This window comes from Martes martes, assembly GCF_963455335.1.
Source record: "Martes martes genome assembly, chromosome: 11".
In the NCBI taxonomy this organism is placed as follows: Eukaryota; Metazoa; Chordata; class Mammalia; order Carnivora; family Mustelidae; genus Martes; species Martes martes.
In genome coordinates this window covers 54,266,104-54,286,984 of record NC_137899.1, presented here as the reverse complement: position 1 = coordinate 54,286,984, position 20,881 = coordinate 54,266,104, and the positions used below count along the sequence as shown (strand labels likewise).

The window sequence follows — 20,881 nt, the reverse complement described above, 5'->3', positions numbered from 1 at the left end:
GTCCAAAATTACTTTCCAACAAGTCAGCAATGTGTACTCTAGGGACTGTATTCCAGCACAGACAACGTATGCTAAAACACTTAGAGTTTCTGGAGTATAGCTGGTGTTGAGTAAAAATTAGCTTCTTTTTTCTTTTCCTGATGGTAAAATGATTGTAAGATTATCAGTTTTTTGATACTATTAAATCTATTATAATAGTATCTATTTGATACTATTAAATCCATTTTTCCCTGTCAATAATTATACTAGAAGCAAAAAAAAAAAAAAAACCAACAACCAATAACACATTGTGATGCATACATATTTGGTATGTATTTTCCCAATTAATCATAACTGTATGAGGTAGATATGACTATCCATATTTTTAAAACAGATTTTATTGTTTATTTGAGAGAGAGGGAGAGAGGTCAGCGGGAGAAGTCCGATGTGGGACTCGATCCTATGACTCCAGGATCATGATCTGAGCCAAAGGCAGTCGCTTAATCAGCTGAGCCACCCAGGCACCTGAATATCCATATTTTTTTTCTTTTTTTTTTTTTAAAGATTCTATCTACCTATCCGACAGAGATCACAAGTAGGCAGAGAGGCAGGCAGAGAGAGAGGAGGAAGCAGGCTCCCCACTGAGCAGAGAACCCGCTGCGGGGCTCGATCCCAGGACCCCGGGGTCATGACCCGAGCCGAAGGCAGAGCCCTCAACCCACCGAGCCACCCAGGCGCCCCTGAATATCCATATTTTATAAATGAGGATGCCAAGGTACTGAGGGATTAAATAACTTACCCAGGTCCATATAGCTTGCAAGTTCTGAGTCCAGGATTTGAACCTAGGCAACCAGATGCTAGAGTTTTTAATCCACTATTATGTTCTATCTCCCATTTAACCGAAGCATTATAGTTGAGTCTCATTACCTGTTTCTCTTGCTTCAGGACTTGTTACCTCAAATCCTTTTGGAAGTAGCTTTTTGAGATCCCCTTTAGTGATCACCATTAATTCTATCATCTCATGATTTAGAGACCCCCCCAAAGAAGCCCTAGCCAATCTAATTTAAAGAGAAATAGGCAAAAATACTTATCTGTTCAGAAATCCAATCTTTAGGTCAATATTTATCATTAAGAAGTATAAGCTGGCTTTAAGAAATGAATTATTTACAACCACTGAAGTCAGCAACACTTAGGACATTCTTTTCAACTGGAAGGATGTCAAGTAATCAAATAAAATACAGATTTTATACCTACAAAAAGACCACACCTGATTCCATAAATACCTTTGCCTCAAATGAAGTTTCAAAATAGTTGTAAAAAACAGTGCAAGTCTCAGCATGCTTTCTAAGCCTAAAAAGTCTTAGGACAAAAACCAGGTAATACGAGTTAGGCAAAAGTACGGATTAGGAGTCCCTTACTGTAGACAAAATTGAAACTGGGAAGGTATTTTTAAAGAAAAGGCCAAATACCCTACTCTTCTTTTCCTCCAATTTGAAAAAGCAAAGATAAGAAGCAAAAAGAATGCTAAAGCATGAAGAGAAAAAACAAACAATGAGGTGACAGGGACTGAGTTGAATTTATAGGGGAATTTAATAACATGTGCTAAATAGCACAGAGTCTGAGTGTGTGTGTGTGTTTCAATGTGTATGCTTTTTGAAGGATCAGAGTTTTTGGTTTATAAATTGGGGCATTCTCTTTTTTTTTTTTTTAAGATTTTTTTGTAATTTATTTATTCGACAGAGAGAAGTCACAAGTAGGCAGAGAGTCAGGCCGGGGTGGGGCAGAAGCAGGTTCCCCGCTGAGCAGAGGGCCTGATGCGGGCTACATCCCAGGACCCTGAGATTGTGACACAAGCCAAAGGCAGAGGCCCAACCCACTGAGCCACTCAGGTGCCCCAAATTGGGGCATTCTTATGGGCAGAAGCTACTTTATCCAAGAATATTACTGTCCAGCTATTCATGTGCCTAATGGTAGGCAGAGCATTAATGTCTAGTATTAACCCTAGGATATTGGATTCACAGTAACAACTGGTTAAACTGACTCCTGGACTTGGGACTCCACCAAAAGCACACTGTGAACCTTTAGAGACAAAGTTCAAAGCATGTTTGGAAAAGTTACATATATCTTCTGTGCAAAACATTCAGACATTCAAGATACACTGTCAAAAGTCCCTGGAAATTGAAAAAAATAAATTTCCTTGAATGTAGAAAAACATAAATTCATACAGAAAAACAAAAAAGAGCAGAAATTGTCAATAAGTGTAAAATACAGTATTAATTAAAATCCTACCCTAATTTCATCAAAGATTTGAGGAAAGAACATAAAGTATTCATAAATAAAAAACAAAATTAAAGTATAAGTTTAACTTGAGTGAGTTGTGCAGCCATTAAATGGTTTTATGATCCCTCAAGTATATTTTTGTTTTTCTCAATTAAGGAGAGTCTCCAATTATCTCTGACAGGCCTTTGAGCAGAGAATGCATCAAGTTGCTATAAGAAACCTCGCATTTGCTTTACTAAATTTTGTAGCTTTTAGTTCCCAGAGAGCAAAAAGTCCTAGGAATTTTGTTACACAGCAGCCCTCTGAACATTACTGCTAAACATCATAAGATGTAAAAACTGGTTTTGACAACTCAGCTGGAGTGACAGTAATTCTATTTTCTGACAAGAAATGACCTAGGCAGGAAGCTATTTGCTCCTGCACAAGGAGCTCTGGTGACATCAAATGTGGTGAAGTGTTCCAAATGAATACTGGTTTTCAGGAAACCCAATACACCTCACCCCCTTGAAAAAATTTTAGAAGTGCTGATCTGAGACATTCTTGCCATTTGCCCTCAAGATTCACTTCTCAAAGGGAGACAAACCATAAAAGGAAACAAACTGAGGGTTGCTGGAGGGGAGGCAGGTGGGAGGGATGGAGTGACTGGGTGATAGACACTGGGGAGGGTATGTGCTATGGTGAGTGCTGTGAATTGTGTAAGCCTGATGAATCACAGAACTGTACTCCTGAAACAAATAATACATTATATGTTAATTAAAAAATAAAATTCACCCATTCAGAAACTATTAAAAACAAAAGATTCACTTCTCAAGATTATTACTTGATCTACCTAGTTTTAGTTATTTCACAGGTGTGATTGATCATCTATGTATGGCAGGCGAACCTGCCAGTGCCTGCTACCTGAATTCAGGACTTTTCTGATGAGGACAGAGACATTATTGGCTGCTTTCAGAAGCATGGGGTGAAAAAACTTAAGGTATGCACATGGATGAGAACTAGAGGAATTATCTCCTCCTTTTAGAATATGTTCCCTGAGATACTGTAGCTCTTAATTCTTCTTCTCAGTTTTTATTTGATCTTTCAATCTGATCCTAGAACACTACATTAAACATTAAAAAAAAAAAAAAAAAGATTTGTCAGGGTGCCTGAGTGGCTCAGTGGGTTAAGCCTCTGCCTTAGGCTCAGGTCATGATCTCAAGGTCCTGGGATTGAGCCCCCCATCAGGCTCTCTGCTCAGCAGGGAGCCTGCTTCCTCCTCTCTCTCTGCCTGCCTCTCTGCCTACTTGTGATTTCTCTCTGTCGATTAAAAAAATAAAATCTTAAATAAAAAGATTTGTCAAGATAAATATAAGGAAAAAGGAATGGACTCTAAGTACTGTTTTCTATTATGTTATATTTTCTTTTTACTTTTTTTTTTTTAAGATTTTATATATTTATTTGACAGAGAGAGACACAGAGAGAGAGGGAACAGAAGCAGGGGGAGTGGGAGAGGAAGAAGCAGGTTTCCCACTGAGCAAGGAGTAGGATGTGGGGCTCGATCCTAGGACCTTGGGATCATGTCCTGAGCCAAAGGCAGATGCTTAACCACTGAACCACCCAGGCGCTCCAAGTTGGATTTTTAAACATAAGAATTTTGAACTTGCTTTTTTTTTTTTTTTTTTAAGATTTTAGTCATTTATTTGACACACAGAGAGAGATCACAAGTAGGCCGAGAGGCAGACAGAGAGGGGGAAGCAGGCTCCCTGCTGAGAAGAGAGCCTGATGAGGGGCTGGATCCCAGGACTCTGAGACCATGACCTGAGCCAAAGGCAGAGGCCCAACCCACTGAGCCACCCAGGCGCCCCTGAACTTGCTTCTATTAGAAAAATATACTGTAGGGACGCCTGGGTGGCTCAGTCGGTTAAGCCACTGCCTTTGGCTCAGGTCATGATCCCAGTGTCCTGGGATCCGAGTCCCGCATCAGGCTCTCTGCTCAGCGGCCTGCTTCTCTCTCTGCCTCTGCCTGCTTGTGTTCTTGTGCTCGCTCGCTCTCTCTCTGACAAATAAATAAATAAAAATATTTAAAAAAATATATATATACTGTAAGAACTCTGATGTTAGATGCTGTTTAGAACGCAAGAGGCATGCTTTTAAGGGATCAAAGGAAAGATTATGTCAAGAAATTGACTTGAAAAACTACAAGCTGGAATATTTAAAAATACATATTAAATAAAATAAGGAAAAAAATTAAATAAACACTGACCTGATATAACATGGCTTTAAATGCCAAATGTCTTAATCTCATGGTTAAAGTTTCCCCTGCTCTGCCATAAAATAACCCCTGAAAAACAAAAAGCAAATTTATATTTATTGTTAATTCTCTTCTCTATTTCTTTGTAACATTTAGTCACTACATTACTTATTTATATTTTATTTATATTGTTATTATTGTTATTATTTTTAACTCAGAGAGGATGACATAAAAAATAATCATGTTTGGGGCGCCTGGATGGCTCAGTGGGTTAAGCCTCTGCCTTTGGCTCAGGTCATGATCCCAGGGTCCTGGGATTGAGTCCCGAATCGGGCTCTCTGCTCAGCAGGGAGCCTGTTCCTCCTCTCTCTCTGTCTGCCTCTCTGCCTACTTGTGATCTCTCTCTGTCAAATAAATAAGTAAAATCTTTAAAAAAAATAATAAAAAATAAAACCTCTTAAAAAAAAATCATGTTCAAGCTTGTTTAATTCATTAAAAACTTACCTGAATGAAATAACTGACAAAGCAAATAACACCCAAAATCACAAATATCATGGAATACATCTCAGCATCATGCTTTAATGAGGTTTTATCATCATTTTCAAATATCTGAAAAGGAATAGATTTTTTATCAGGTGATTGGAAGAAAATATAAAAGAAAGAGAAAAAAACTGAAATATCTATCAGAAATTTTTGAATGGATTTCAACATAAGAGTAAAATTATATATACATTTTTGGAATGTATAATGAAAAGAATGTATAATTAAAAGAAATGTACCATTATTCTATCCACTACATTCATTACATATGATAAAAAATGATTTGCTGCCAAATTTCTCACTTAAGCTATGTAAATATGAGATCAGACAATGAGTCTTCTGCTATTATTATCACAATATATTTTCAAAGAAACCACCAGTTTGTTTGAATTACTATTTCTAATAATGGCTAATAATTTAGGTTTCTTAATATTCTTCTATTTAAGGTACTCTACCTACAATGTGAGGCCTTTATACATGTCCCTAGAAATTGTTCCGAAAATTAGTAATTTTACATATATTGGCATCTATGTTGACAAAGCGTAGCTGTGCAAATCTGGGAGACTGAAGACTTAACGTGACTGTGTTCTTGAATCCACCAACTCTCCTGAGTCCCTTGGCACAATCCTAAGCTCTTGTTATTTCCTTTCTTTGAGCTGGCTAGTAATAAAAAATGGCCATTGTTCGGACTAGTTGAAAGAAGAGTAGCTGTATTTGTCTATTTTATTGCTTCAGTGCTTTGGAATGCTGATACGGCACTGGAGTCAAAATTAGAAAACAAAGTAATTTCTTTACTGATTGCCCAGTCAACAAGGCCCAGCCAAGACTTCACAATAGAGGCTGGCTTATCCCCTGAGAACATTAGTTAACCTTCCTATTGTGGATCCTACACTATGGGTGACCCACTGCAAATCCCAGTTTTCCCCATTACTAGGTCAAAGTACAACAGGTCTGTTCTCTCACACTGTATTTTGTTTAAAATTGTTAAAAATATTAGCAAATTAGCTTTACTTACAGTTACAATTTTTGCAAAGATGATGGAAAATACTGGATGAACAGCTCCATTTAGAACAGCAGCCAACGTCCCCAGAACCACAGAAAGCCATTCAGACTTGATTAATTTAAAAATTTTGAACAGAGAAACTTCAGGAAGACTTGTCTATGAATAAAACAATTTGGTTAGAATTCCAGTTTGAGAGCATAATGGAACCTAGAGAAGTTAGCCAATTTTAAACAGATTTATAATGTAAAATATAAAATATAATAGATGGCAGAGTAAAAGAATATATTTTTTTAAAGATTTCACTTATTTATTTGACAGAGAGATCACAAGTAGGCAGAGATGCAGGCAGAGAGAGAGGGGGAAGCAGGCTCCCCGCTGGCAGAGAGCCCGATGCAGGGCTTGATCCCAGGATCCTGAGATCATGACCTGAGCCAAAGGCAGAGGCCTTAACCCACTGAGCCACCCAGGCACCCCTCCTAAAGAATTTTAAATGTCATGTATTTTAGAGCTATAATGAATTACTATAGTTTTCATACAATAAGCTATATATATTTAAAATGTACAACTTGGTAAGTTTAGATGTAACTATACACCCATGAAACCATTACCACAGTCAAGATAATGAACATATCCATTATTTCCAGAAGTTTTCTACTGCCTTTTGTAATCCCCCTCTCCCACACCTCTCAGCTTCCAATCCTCTTCCCCTACAATCACTGACATGCTTTCTGTTACTACAGATTATTTTGGATTTTCTAAAATTTTATTTAAATGAAATCATACAGTATGTATTCTTTTTCATCTGGCTTTTGCTCAACATAACTACATTGAGATTTATTCATAATATTGTATAAATTAACACTTCATTCATTTTTATTGCTGAGCAGTATTCCATTGTATGACTATGCCAAAATTTATATATCCATTTACCTGTTGACATGTATTTGGATTTTGGGCTATTACAAATAAAACTGCTATGAATATTCATATTTAAGACTTTGTGTGCATATATGCTTTCATTTCTCTCAGGTAAATACCCAGAGATAGAATGGCTGGATCAGGTAGTAAGTGTATATTCAACTTTTTAAGAAATTGCCAAAGTGTTTTCCAAAGTGTTTACCACTTCATATTACCCTCAGCAAAATGTGGAACAGTGGTAGCTTCACATCATTGCCAACACTTGCTACTGTCAGTCTTTTTAGATTTCACCATTCTAATAGGTGTGTCATGAAATCTCAATTACAAGTTTAATTTGCACGTCTCTAATGAATAACGACATTAGGCATTTTTTGTATGCTTATTTCCTATATGTGCATCTTCTTTGGCAAAACGTATATTCAAATCTTTTGCCCATTTTTCATTTGGATTACTGGTATTCTTTTTTTTTTTTTTTAAGATTTTATTTATTTATCTGACACAGAGAGAGAGAGATCACGAGTGGGCAGAGAAGCAGGCAGAGAGAGGGGGGGAAGCAGGCTCCCTGCCGAGCAGAGAGCCCAATGCGGGGCCCGATGCGGGGCTCCATCCCAGGACCCTGAGATTATGACCTGAGCCAAAGGCAGAGGCTTAACCCACTGAGCCACCCAGGTGCCCCAAGGATTGTTGGTATTCTTTTTGTGCTTTGGGAGTTCTTTTTATATTTCGGACACAGTCCTTTATCAGGTATGTGTCTTACAAATATTTTCTCCCAGATTTTGGCCTATCTTTTCATCTCTTAAGAGTGTTTTACAAATTGCAAAGGTCTTGGGGCACCTGGGTGGCTCAGTGGGTTAAAGCCTCTGCCTTCGGCTTGGGTCATGATCCCAGGGTTCTGGGATTGAGCTCGGGTCATGATCCCAGGGTTCTGGGATGGAACCCCGCATCGGGCTCTCGGCTTGATGGGAGGCCTGCTTCCTCCTCTCTCTCTGCCTGCCTCTCTGCCTGCTTGTGATCTGTCAAATAAATAAATGAAATCTTTAAAACAAAACAAAACAAAACAAATAGCAAAGGTCTTGATTTTGGTGAAGTCTAATTTATCACTTCTTTCTCTTTAAAGAATTGTGCTTTTGGTGTTGTATCTAGGAAATCTTTGCTAAATTCAAAGTCACAGAGATTTTCTACTGGATTTTCTTATGGAAGTTTTCTAACTTTAGGTTTTACAGTAAGGTCTGTAATCCATTTTGAGTTAAATTTTATCTGTGATCTGAGGTATGGATTGAGGATATAGTTATATAGTATATAGTTATATAGAGGTATAGCATCATTTCTTGAAAAGACTATACATTCACTATTGAATTGCCTTTGGACTTTTGTCTAACTACAATTAACCACTTATGTGTGGGTCTATTTCTTAACTCTATTCTGTTCTATTGATCAAGTCGTTTATTTTTGTGCTAATAGCACATTATTTTGATTACTATAGCTGTATAAAGAATTGAAATTAGGTAGTACAAATCCTCAGGTAGTACAAATCCTCCAACTTTGTTCTTTTTCAAAGTTGTTTTATTTTATCCTTTTGAATTTCCATTTAGATTAGTTTGTCAAATTTTACACAAAAGCCTGCTGAAATATTGTTTGGTATTGCCTTGAACCTGTAGAACTAAAACTTCTTATTCACGTACATGGTATATTCCTCTATTTAGGTCTCCTTTCCTTTTCTTAGTGATACTTTATATATTTCAGTGTGTGGATCTTGTAATTTTTAAAATCAAATTTATCCCCAAGTATTTCATATTTTGATACTACTGTATATGATGTTATTTTAAAAATTTCAATTCCTATTTTTGATTTTTGCACATTGATCATGTATTCTGCAACCTTGCTAAGCTCAGTTACATAAATAGTTGTTATCTCTGAATAAAGACTGTTTTATATCTTTCTTTCCTATCCAGATGCCTTTTATTTTCTGGCCTTATTGCACAGGCTGGAACTTGGCACAATGTTGACTAAAAGTGGTGGAAGTGTACATCCTTGCCTTGTTCTTTTTTTTTTTTTTTTTAAAGATTTTTTATTTATTTATTTGACAGACAGAGATCACAAGTAGGCAGAGAGGCAGGCAGAGAGAGAGGGGGAAAGCAGGCTCCCCGCTCAGCAGAGAGCCCGTTGCGGGGCTCGATCCCAGGACCCTGGGATCATGACCCGAGCTGAAGGCAGAGGCTTTAACCCACTGAGCCACCCAGGTGCCCCCCTTGCCTTGTTCTTGATCTTAGTCTTTCACCATTGAGAATGATATTAGCTGTAGATCTTTTGTTGATGTCTTTTATCAGGTTGAAACAATTTCTCTCAATTCCTAGTTTGCTAAGATTTATCAGGAATAGACAGTGCATTTTGTCAAATGAATTTTCTGCATTGACTGCGATGATTAGATATTTTCTTTTAATTTTTTAGTAAGAGGAATTACATTAATTTCTTTTTCTAAAATTTTTTATTTTTTATTAACATATAATGTATTATTAGCCCCAGGGGTACAGGTCTGTGAATTGCCAGGTTTACACACTTCACAGCACTCACCATAGCAGATACCTTCCCCAATGTCGATAACCCAACCACCCTCTCCCTCCCCGCCCTCCCCCCAGCAACCCTCAGTTTGTTTTGTGAGATTAAGAGTCTCTTATGGTTTGTCTCCCTCCTGATCCCATCTTGTTTCATTTTTTCCTTCCCTACCCCCCAAACCACTCACGTTGCCTCTCAAATTCTTCATATCAGGGAGATCATATGATAATTGTCTTTCTCTGATTGACTTATTTCGCTCAGCATAATACCCTCTAGTTCCATCCATGTTGTTGCAAAAGGCAAGATTTCATTTCTTTTGATGGCTGCATAGTATTCCATTGTATATCTATACCACATCTTCTTTATCCATTCATCTGTTGATGGACATCTAGGTTCTTTCCATAGTTTGGCTATTGTGGACATTGCTGCTATAAACATTCAGGTGCACATGCCCCTTTGGATCACTACATTTGTAAATGTAGGGTATTTACAAATAACCTAATAAATAGGATAAATACCCAGCAGTGCGATTGCTGGGTCATAGGGTACCTCTATTATCAACTTTATGAGGAATCTCCATGCTGTTTTCCAGAGTGTCTGCACCAGCTTGCATTCCCACCAACAGTGTAGGAGGATTCCCCTTTCTCCGCATCCTTGCCAGCATCTGTCATTTCCTGACTTGTTAATTTTAGCCATTCTGACTGGTGTGAGGTCGTGTCTCACTGTGGTTCGAATTTGTATTTCCCTGATGCTCAGTGATGTGGAGTACTTTTTCATGTGTCTGTTGGCCATTTGGATGTCTTCTTTGCAGAAATGTCTGTTCATGTCCTATGCCCATTTCTTGATTGGATTATTTGTTCTTTGGGCATTGAGTTTGATAAGTTCTTTGTAGATTTTGGATATATGTTGTTTGCCAATATCTTCTCTCATTCTGTCAGTTGTCTTTTGGTTTTGTTGACTGTTTCCTTCACTGTGCAAAAGCTTTTGATCTTGATGAAGTCCCAATAGTTCATTTTTGCCCTTGCTTCCCTTGCCTTTGGCGATGTTCCTAGGAAGAAGTTGCTGTGGCTGAGGTTGAAGAGGTTGCTGCCTGTGTTCCCCTCAAGGATTTTGATGGATTCCTTTCTCACATTGAGGTCTTTCATCCATTTGGAGTCTATTTTTGTGTGTGGTGTAAGGGAATTGTCCAGTTTCATTTTTCTGCTTGTGGTTGTCCAATTTTCCCAACACCATTTGCTGAAGAGACTGTCTTTTTCCCATTGGACATTCTTTCCTGCTTTGTCGAAGATTAGTTGACCATAGAATTGAGGGTCTATTTCTGGGCTCTCTGTTCTGTTCCATTGATCTATGTGTCTGTTTTTGTGTCAGTACCACACTGTCTTGATGATGACAGCTTTGTAATAGAGCTTGAAGTCTGGAATTGTGATGCCACCAACTTTGACTTTCTTTTTCAACATTAAGAGGAATTAATTTCTTAATGTTAAACCAAACTTGTACTTCTTAGATAAATCCTACTTGGTGATGATGTATTATTCTTTTTATATAGGGTTCACTAGATTTACTAAAATTTTGTTAAGAATTTTTCCATCTATGTTCATTATTGGATATTTACCTATAATTTTGTTTTCTTGTAACATCTTTGTTCATTTTGATACCAGAGTAATGTTGGTCTCATAAAATAGGAGCTCTTCAATTTTCTTTGTGGTAGAATTCACCAGTTAAGCCAAGTGGGCCTGAAGTTTTCTCTAAAGGAAATGTTTTCACTGCAAATTGAAGATGTAAGATTATTCAAGCTATTAATCTATTCTTTTAAAATTAATTTATTTTTGAGTGGGCTTTGGTAGTTTGTGTTTTTTAAAGAATTTGTCCATTTCATCTGAGTTGTAGGATTTATTCGCATAAATGATTTCAAAAGATCATCTTATTTTTCTTTTAATATCTGTAGAACCTGTAGTGCTGTCACCACTCTAATTCTTGATATTGGTAATTTGTGTCTTTTTTCTTAATTCACTCCAGTGGTTTTTCAGTTTATTGATGCTGTCAAAAAACCAGCTTTGGATTTCATTAATTTTTTTCTTTATAATTATTTTTTTCCTTCTAGTTTCTTAAGGGGTAACTTTATTAATTTGGGTTTTTCCTTTTTATATAATATAGGTGTTTAGTTGTATAAATTTCTTTCTCAATACTACTTTAAATGTCATCACATACATTTTTTAAAAATTCGACTTACTTTTTTTAAGTTTTAATTTAAATTCCAGTTGGTTAACATGCAGTGTAATATTAATTTCAGGTGTACAAAGTAGTGTTTCAACATTTCCATATATCACCTGGTGCTCATCATGACAAGTGGACTCCTTAATACCCATCACCTATTTAATCCACCCCCTCACCCATCACCTCCCTGGTAACCATCAGTTTGTTCTCTATAGTTAAGAATCTGTTTCTTTTCTCTCTCTCTCTCTTTTTTTTTTAAGATTATTTATTTATTTGAGAGAGAGAGAAAGCGATCATGAGAGGGGAGAAAGTCAGAGGGAGAAGCAGACTCCCTGTTAGGCTGGGAGCCCAATGCGGAACTCGATCTCGAGACTCCAGAATCATGACCTGAGCCGAAGGCAGTCACTTAACCAACTGAGCCACCCAGGTGCCCAAGAGTCTGTTTCTTGGTTTGCTTCTCTGTCTCTTCTTTTCCCTTTGTTTGTTTTGTTTCTTAAATTCCACATATGAGTGAAATCATAGAGTATTTGTCTTTCTCTGACTTATTTCACTTAGCACAATACTCTCTAGCTCCATCCATGTTGTTGCAAATGGCAAGATTTCATTCTTTTTTTATGGCTGAGTAATGTTCCATTGTTATATTTACCACATCTTCTTTATCCATTCATTGGTTGGACACTTGGGCTGTTTCCATAATTTGGCTATTGTACATAATGCTGCTATAAACATCTGGGTGCATGTATCCCTTTGAATTGGTGTTTTTGTATTCTTTGGGTAAATACCTAGTAGTACAGTTGGTGGATCACAGGATACATTTTGATTATGTTTGGTTTCATTTTAATTCAGTTCAAAATACTTCTGAATTTCTCCTTTGATTTCTTCTTTGAATTGTATTTGAATTCTTTGAATTGTATTTTTTTTTAAATATTTTATTTATTTATTGGACAGAGATCACAAGTAGGCAGAGAGGCAGGCAGAGACAGAGGAGGAAGCAGGCTCCCTGCTGAGCAGAGAGCCTGATTCGGGGCTCCATCCCAGGACCCTGGGATCATGACCTGAGCCGAAGGCAGAGGCTTTAACCCACTGAGCCACCCAGGTGCCCCTGAATTGTATTTTAATTCTTTGAATTGAATTTGTATTATTTAGAAGTGAGTTGTTTAGCTTCCAAATATTTAAAGATTTCTAGGCCACCTTCTGTTCTTGATTTCTTTTTCTTTCTTCTTCTTTTTTTTAAACGATTTTATTTTTAACTAATCTATACACCTAACATAGGACTTGAACCTACAACTCCAAGATGAAGAGTTGCACGCTCTACCAACTGAGCTAGCCAGGCATCCCTCTGTTTTTGATTTCTGATGTAATTCTACATAGGTTAAGTAATATACTGTGCATTATATGAATTTTAAAAAATATATTGTGTTATGGCTTAGAATATGGTCTATCTCAATAAATGTTTCAGATGCATTTGAGAAGAATGTGTATTCTTCAGCTGATACATGGAGACTTTTATATATGTCTATTAGATTAAGCTGTTGAGAATGCTATTAAAGTCATCTATATCCCTGCTGAATTTTTTTTCCTTTTTAATTTTTTATTAACATATAATGTATTATTAGCCCCAGGGGTACAGGTCTGTGAATCGCCAGGTTTACACACTTCACAGCAGTCACCATTTCACATACCCTCCCCAAAGTCCATAACTCAACCAACCTCTCCATTCCCCCACTACCCCCAGCAACCTTCAGTTTGTTTTGTGAGCTTAAGAGTCTCTTATGGTTTGTCTCCCTCCTGATCCCTCTAGTTCCATCCATGTCATCACAAATGGCAAGATTTCTTTTGATGGCTGTATAGCATTCCATTGTATAACTATACCACATCTTCTTTATCCATTCATCTGCTGATGGACATCTAGGTTCTCTCCATAGTTTGGCTATTGTGGACATTGCTGCTATAAACATTTGGGTGCATGTGCCCCTTCGGATCACTACGTTTGTATCATTAGGGTAAATATTCAGTAGTGCGATTTCCCTGCCGAATTTTGTCTACTTGTTTTATCAATATTTAAGAGATGTATTGAAATCTCTGAATAAAATTGTGAATTTTTATTACTCTTTTCAGTTCTTGATAAATTGATTCTTTTATTTATTTTTTAAAAATGATTTTATTTATTTATTTGACAGAGAGAGACACAGAGAGAGAGGGAATAGAAGCAGGGGGAGTGGGAGAGGGAGAAGCAGGCTTTCCGCTGAGCAGGGAGCCTGATGTGGGGCTCGATCCCAGGACCCTGGGATCATGACCTGAGCTGAAGGCAGACGCTTAATGAGTGAGCCACCTAGGTGCCCAAATTTATCCTTTTAAAATTATGAAAAAACCTTCTTTATTCCTTTTATTTTTGCTCTGAAATCAACTTTGACTACTCTTAAGGTCATAGTCTACCTTCAAGTAATATTGCATATCAGTTAGGAACCTTAAAATAAAATATTTCCATTTCTCACTGCTAGTCATTTGGCTATTGTTTTTACACATTTTTACTTATACTTTTATTATAAACCTTATACTACAATGTTCTTTTTTTCTTAGAAAAGTAAATTATTTTTAAAAACATAATTAAAAAAACATTAGGGTGGCAAGTTGACTTAGTAGACCATGAGACTCTTGATCTCAGGGTCATGAGTTTAAGCCCCATGCTGGGCATGGAGCTTAGGTAAAGGAATTATTAATCATTATTAACCATTATTATAGTAAACATATTTATTTACTATTTTTGATATTTTTCATTCCTTTTTATAGATTCAGATTTCTATTTGGTATCATCTTCCTTCTGCCTGAAGGCCTTTTTTTAACATTTCTAGTACTATAGGTCTTCTGGTGATAAATTACTGTAGCTTTTTTTTCCCTGAAAAATTCTGTACTTTGCCTTCAATTTCGAGAAATATTTTTCTGCATGTAGCATTTTAATTTGAGCTTTTATTCCTCTTACGAGTTTAAAGATACCACTCTATTGTCTTCTGGTTTGCATTGCTTTTTTTTTTTTAAGATTTTTTTTTTTTAATTTATTTATTTGACAGACAGAGATCACAAGCAGGCAGAGAGGCAGGCAGAGATAGAGGGAGGAAGCAGGCTCCCTGCTGAGCACAGAGCCCGATGCGGGGCTCTATCCCAGGACCCTGGGATCATGACCTGAGCCGAAGGCAGAGGCTTTAACCCACTGAGCCACCCAGGCACCCCTGGTTTGCATATTTTTAATGAGAAGTTTGTGATTTTCTTTTCCCTCCACCCATACATATTATGCTGATTTTCTCTGGCTATTTTAAATTTTTCTCCTTATTCTGGGTTTTAAGCAATTTTATTATGATGTGCCTTCATATAGTCTACCTTATATTTCTTGTATCTGGAATTTATTAAATTTTTTGGATCTGTGAATTTTTAGTTTTCACCAAATTTGGGAAAAAATTTCATCGTTTATTCAAATGTTTTTGCCTTTCCTTTGGGAACATATGAAATATAGTTTTAATAACTATTTATTGTTCCTACTAAGTCTATCAAGTGTATCATTTCTGGATCTATTTTTTAAAAAAATTTTTTTCAAGATTTTTTTTTTTAATTTGACAGAGAGAGAGAGAGACAGTGAGAGAGAAAACACAAGCAGGGGGAGTGGGAGAGGGAGAAGCAGGGCTGAGCAGGGAGCCTGACATGGGGCTTGATTCCAGGACCCTGGGATCATGATCTGGGTCTATTTCTATTGATTTAGTTTCTCTTCATTTTGGGGACTATTTTCCTGCTTCTTTACTTGTCTGGTGATTTTTGATTAGATGCCAGACACTAAATTTTATTCACTGGGGTTTTTTTTGAAAAATTTTTAAAAGATTTTATTTTATTTTATTTTTTAAAGATTTTATTTATTTGTTTGGCAGACAGAGATCACAAGTAGGCAGAGAGGAGGCAGAGTGGGGGATGGGGGGAAGCAGACTCCTTGCTGAGCAGAGAGCCAGATGCAGGGCTGTTATTATGGTCTACAAGGTGCTACAGATCTGGTCCCTGAATATCTCACACAACTCTCTGCTCATCCCTCTCTTCTTAATCAATGTGACCCTCAACTCCAGGCCATTATATTAGCTATTCCCCTTATTTAAAATAATACCATCTCTGTCGTGGTTACTGATTTATATCCTCTTGGGTCTAAATCCACACTTTCGCCTTATAAACATTTTTCCTTTACCAGTTAGTAAGATGTCAAGCCTTGTCTGTTAAGGGTACTGGAAAAACGTTGCACAAGGAGGGAATTTTTCTTCTCTTTCTGGTGGCTTTCTGGGAAGGCTCCTCCAGGATAAGCTTTTCTCTCTGCTGCTCTGCTTGCAGAGTTTTGTCAGAGTAGGTGCCTGCTGAGTACAGTTTTCTCCTATGTTTGGCCAGCAGATGCTTTCTCCAGCTCTTGGCTTGGCCAGGAGAGGTGGAACCAGGGGACCCAGACAGCACTGGTCTGTGTTTTTGCCAGGTGACTAATGCTTGCACCTGCTTACACATGGAACTATACTTGACTCCTGCAGAGGGCAACCTCTCCAGCTCCTGGTTCCAACAGTGCCCCGTAGCTTCTCCCGGTACCCAGTAGGTTCTGGCATGCAACAGGACAGATTTCCAGCAAACTCCACCAGTGAGGTACCTTAGCAACCTCTCTGCCATCCACTGAACCAAAGCTGTGCCCTCTGGACCAAGGCATGAATCTCAGCCTTGACAGGGGGAAAAGAATGAGACTCTTCCTTGGATCTCTATTTTAACCTCAGTAGTGATTGCTACTTTTATCTCCTACCTCTGCATTCTTTAAAGTTCTCTGAATTTTCACTAGCCAATTCCTGTTACACCCAAGAAGAACAAGCCCATTCTTAAGAGTTTTCTTGACCCCAAAATGGCCTGTGACATATATGGTCTTATTTGAGGGCCACCTTCTTAAAGTATCAGAGTGATATTACAGTGAAATTTGGAAAAGACTTAGGTTTTGTACACTTAGTGTTACAGTAATATTTTATCATAAATTCTAAATATTACAAGAATTAAATAAAAATTAATTGGAGAACATGTGGATAAAACTTAAACCATTACCCATTACCTCTTTATACTGGATGGATTCCTCAGACCTGTTAGGAAGGTCTGACTTGCTGTTCTTCACAGAGCACAGAGGAACTGAGTTGATACTTATTTCAGTAGACATTGATTCCATCTGTTCATCAGCTTTTCTAATATCCTTAAATGAAGAATATATGTTACTATTAGAACAGTGTTTTCAAAATTCAAGACTTCTCTTAAGCACCCCTCTAAAACTATATTGCCTTTGATACTGAAAGTGATATATTCCTGTGCAGCTCTCGCTGAAGTTTTCAGGCTTGGTAGAGAGCTAGTAAGTCCAACTTTTACTAAAATGTTAATGGGTGACAAGAGCTTATTGTGGCTTCTTTTCCAAAGACCTGTACTTTAACTGGAAAAAACAATGCCTTAGTTCAAAACAATTATTCCATTAGTAGAGACAGATTTTAGTAAAAAGAGCTTCATGAGGGAGATGACTCAAATACTCTTTCTGACTCTGCTGCTACCTATAGCAGAGTAACTACCTTTCCTACCCTTTTGTAGAGCTTGTAAATTTATAACATATTGCTAGGCACTTAAATGTGATGCTAGCCCTGGGCCTGAGAGAGATCTCAGGAGGCAGGAAAACTTTCCAGGCCAGCAACTCCTGCCCATTCCAAACTGTTCAGAAAGCAAAATCAGTAGGACCAGCTCCTAGAGAATAAAAAATCCCAGAGACATCAAGTTAACTTAAAAACAAAACAAAACAAAACCCAACTACAACAAAAAATAACTGTTTAAATCACTGGATAGGATGAAGTTCTTTTTTTTTCCTTTTTTTTCATAGGATGAAGTTCTAAACCAGATTGCTCTAAGTCTAGTTTTTGCTTTTCTTGCTATTCAGAGAAATGAGGCCAAATTTAGTGAAATAAAGAAATCACATATTTCCTGCTCCTCTGAATGTGGTGTAAGTAAATCTGTGGCTTCTCCATGAAGAGACGGGATGGGAGACAAGACAGAAATGAGCAGCCCGGTTTGAATGATGGTGTCCCAGACCAGGGTGGGGAGCGGAGACAAAAAGCCTTAGGTGGATTTAGGTGCAAATGAGAATATGTACATAGAAGGCTTTTCAGTGACTATGACTCTTTGACAAGCTTAACAACTGTTAATCAGGCATTTCAAAGTACAGTAAATTTTAACCAGCCTTATAGTATCCTAACATCTTTAATCAGATATTCTTCTATGCTATTACTTTCTCTTTTTTTCTATAAATTTCTCTACCAAGAAAGAAATCCTTTATTTGTCTTTTTTCAAGAGCTATTTACTTTGTGGCAAGTTTAAAATAAAAATTTGACCTCTTCTCATAATAAATTTTTCTAAGAAGTTTCTTTAACAGGTCAAAGACAAGTTCTTTTCCTGAGAAGGCTGCTAGACAAAATAATGATGACAGGAAGTTTTGGTATGTATCTATCTCTACTTGTTTTTATTTAATTTTCATGAGAAAAGTCACTAAAGGAATAGGTCTGAAAATAATCGTGTATGACTAAAGGAATAGGTCTGGAAATAATCATGTATGTTCAAGGTAAATAATTATAGCATTAATCTTCATGGTTTGAACTTTCATAAAAAGTTTGACTGAATGATGTTAGTATTAGTAATATAATAAAATTTAGTATGCCAACATAGATTCTAAGCACTTTACATGAATGACTCATTTAGTACTCACAGTAATTCATAAATAAGTTACTATTATTTTCCCCATGTTAAAGATTAGCAAACTGAGGCACAGAGAATTTAAATAACTCACCTAAGGTCCTAAAACTGTTAAGTGGCAGAGTCAGGATTTTCAAATTTATAATGTCTCCAGAGCCCATAATCCTAACCACTGCTATTCTGTTTCCTGGGATTGATTCCCTTAGCAATATTAACTTCTTAGTACTTAGGGACACATGGATTCTAATAAACTGATTCATTTGGATACTATAGGCATAGCAGTAAATACGCACAACTAGGGTTTCAGAAATGAGTTCCTGTCTATGGAGATATCATGGATTTTATATTTACTATGCAGTACCCAGAATATTGTAGTTGTTCATTGAATATTAAAATGGTATTGTTTCATCAGAATGAACATTATTTTAGGTAATGAGAGACTACTAATCCATTTTGAATAAGGCATTTTAAGTATTTATACATTTATACCACAAACACTCCATTTTTATTTTCCTTATGCTGTGAAACTCTTTAGTCTAAGATCTAATAATAGAGTTTTTGTTTAGTTATAATGAAAAATTAACACACATTACTTCAAAGAAAGATCTGAGTGTACTGGTTTAAAAAAAAATCTCAAAATAGGGTTAATTTAACCATAGCTATTTTCTTTTATTATTATACTTATTAGTTTGAAAATATTGAACTTCATAATTTCATAACTTATTAAGTCTACTCTGGAAAGAAAATCATGCAAATTCAACTCGCATATAACAGCTAACTTTTATTTTTAAAGTAAAATATGGCCTAATGTGAAATAAAATTGGAACTGGCAGTTTTTGAATCAACATAAGATTATATTTTCAAACTTTTTAAAGACTATCCCTGCTTTATAGCAGATGTTTAAAAATAACTTATTCTAGCATTGTGGAGAAAGCTAAGGTTTTAAATGTAAAGTTTTGAGTTTGATGATGAGACGGAGGATCATAACTTTCTAAATTTTCTAATTTGTGAAAATTATTTATTAAGTTTTAAATTTTAATTCCAGTATAGTTAATATACAGCTTTATATTAGTTTTACATGTACAATATTGTGAGTCAACAATTCTGTACATTACTCAGTGTTGGTTATGATAAGTGTGTTCTTTAATCCCTATCACCTATTTAATTTACCCTCCCCTCTTACCCATCCACCTCCCTTCTGGTAACCATTAATTTGTTCTCTATAGTTGAAGACTCTCTTTCTTGACTTCTCTCTCTCTCTTTTTTCCTTTGCTTATTTGTTTTGTTTCTTAAATTCCACATATAAGTGAAATGGTATTTGATTTTCTCTGACTGACCTATTTCACTGAGCATTATTCTCTCTAGTCCATCCATGTTGTCACCAATGGCAAGATTTCATTGTTTTTTATGGCTGAATAATATTCCACTACACACACACACAACCCCCCCCCCCAACATCTTCTTTATCCATTTATCAATCAATGGACACTGGGGTTGCTTCCATAATTTGGCTATTGTAATAAAGCTGCAATAAACACAGGGGTGCACGTTTCCCTTTGAATTTGTGTTTTTGTATTTTTTTGCTAAATATCAAGTAGTGCAATTACTGGGTCAGAGGGTAGTTCTGTTTTTAACTTTTTGAGGACCTGCCATACAGTTTTCCACAGTGGCTCCACCAGTTTGCATTCTCACCAATAGTGCATGAAGTTTCCTTTTTCTCTACATTTTCACCAACACTTGTTGTTTCTTGTGGTTTCTATTTTAGCCATTCTGACAGATGTGAGGTGATATCTTATCATAGTTTTGATTTGTATTTCCCTGATGATGAGTACTGTTGAGCAGCTTTTCATGTTGGGCATCTGAATGTCTTCTTTGGATAAATGTCTACTTATATTTTCTGCCCATTTTTAAATTGGATTTGTTTTTTCTCATGTTGAGTTATATAGGTCCTTTATATACAGAATAATAATATTAACATAAAAAATGTAATCAGAAAGTTGAAGAAGTAAAATAAACTGCAAAGCGGTGAGATTTGTTGTTTGTACATGACCCCTTGAAAAGAAGACTGCCTTCCAGGTCAAGAGAAGACCTGGGCCAGAAGGAGGAAGTTAGCTACAGCCTAATTCCTACAATTTATATTAATGTGTCCTAATGAAAAAACTATGTGAGATCACCTGGCATGCTGAAATGTGGATCTGGAAAAAAAGAACTTGCCAGAGTGTCTCCAGCATTATCATGCCTCCTTTTGATTGGCTAAAGCTTTTGATTGATAAGCTTTCTAGTCTACCTGAGAGGGTGTGGTTTATATAACATACATTTTTGTATATATCCTTTTATTCAGCAGGCATTTATTGAATGCCTACTATGCGTCAGGCAATGCGTTAGGTGATTCT

General features: G+C 36.6%; 1 protein-coding gene across 1 annotated transcript in view; it reads right to left on the bottom strand.

The window, feature by feature from the left end:
• The window catches only part of ABCB5 (ATP binding cassette subfamily B member 5), a gene marked incomplete at both ends in the record, with an annotated part of 117,638 nt that overhangs the window by 42,015 nt on the left and 54,742 nt on the right, over positions 1–20,881 (bottom strand). The window contains 4 exons of the mRNA XM_080818679.1: positions 4,502–4,579; positions 4,994–5,098; positions 6,045–6,188; positions 16,822–16,956. Of these exons, the coding sequence (XP_080674805.1) occupies positions 4,502–4,579; positions 4,994–5,098; positions 6,045–6,188; positions 16,822–16,956 (462 nt within the window). The remainder of the gene's footprint in view (positions 1–4,501; positions 4,580–4,993; positions 5,099–6,044; positions 6,189–16,821; positions 16,957–20,881) is intronic.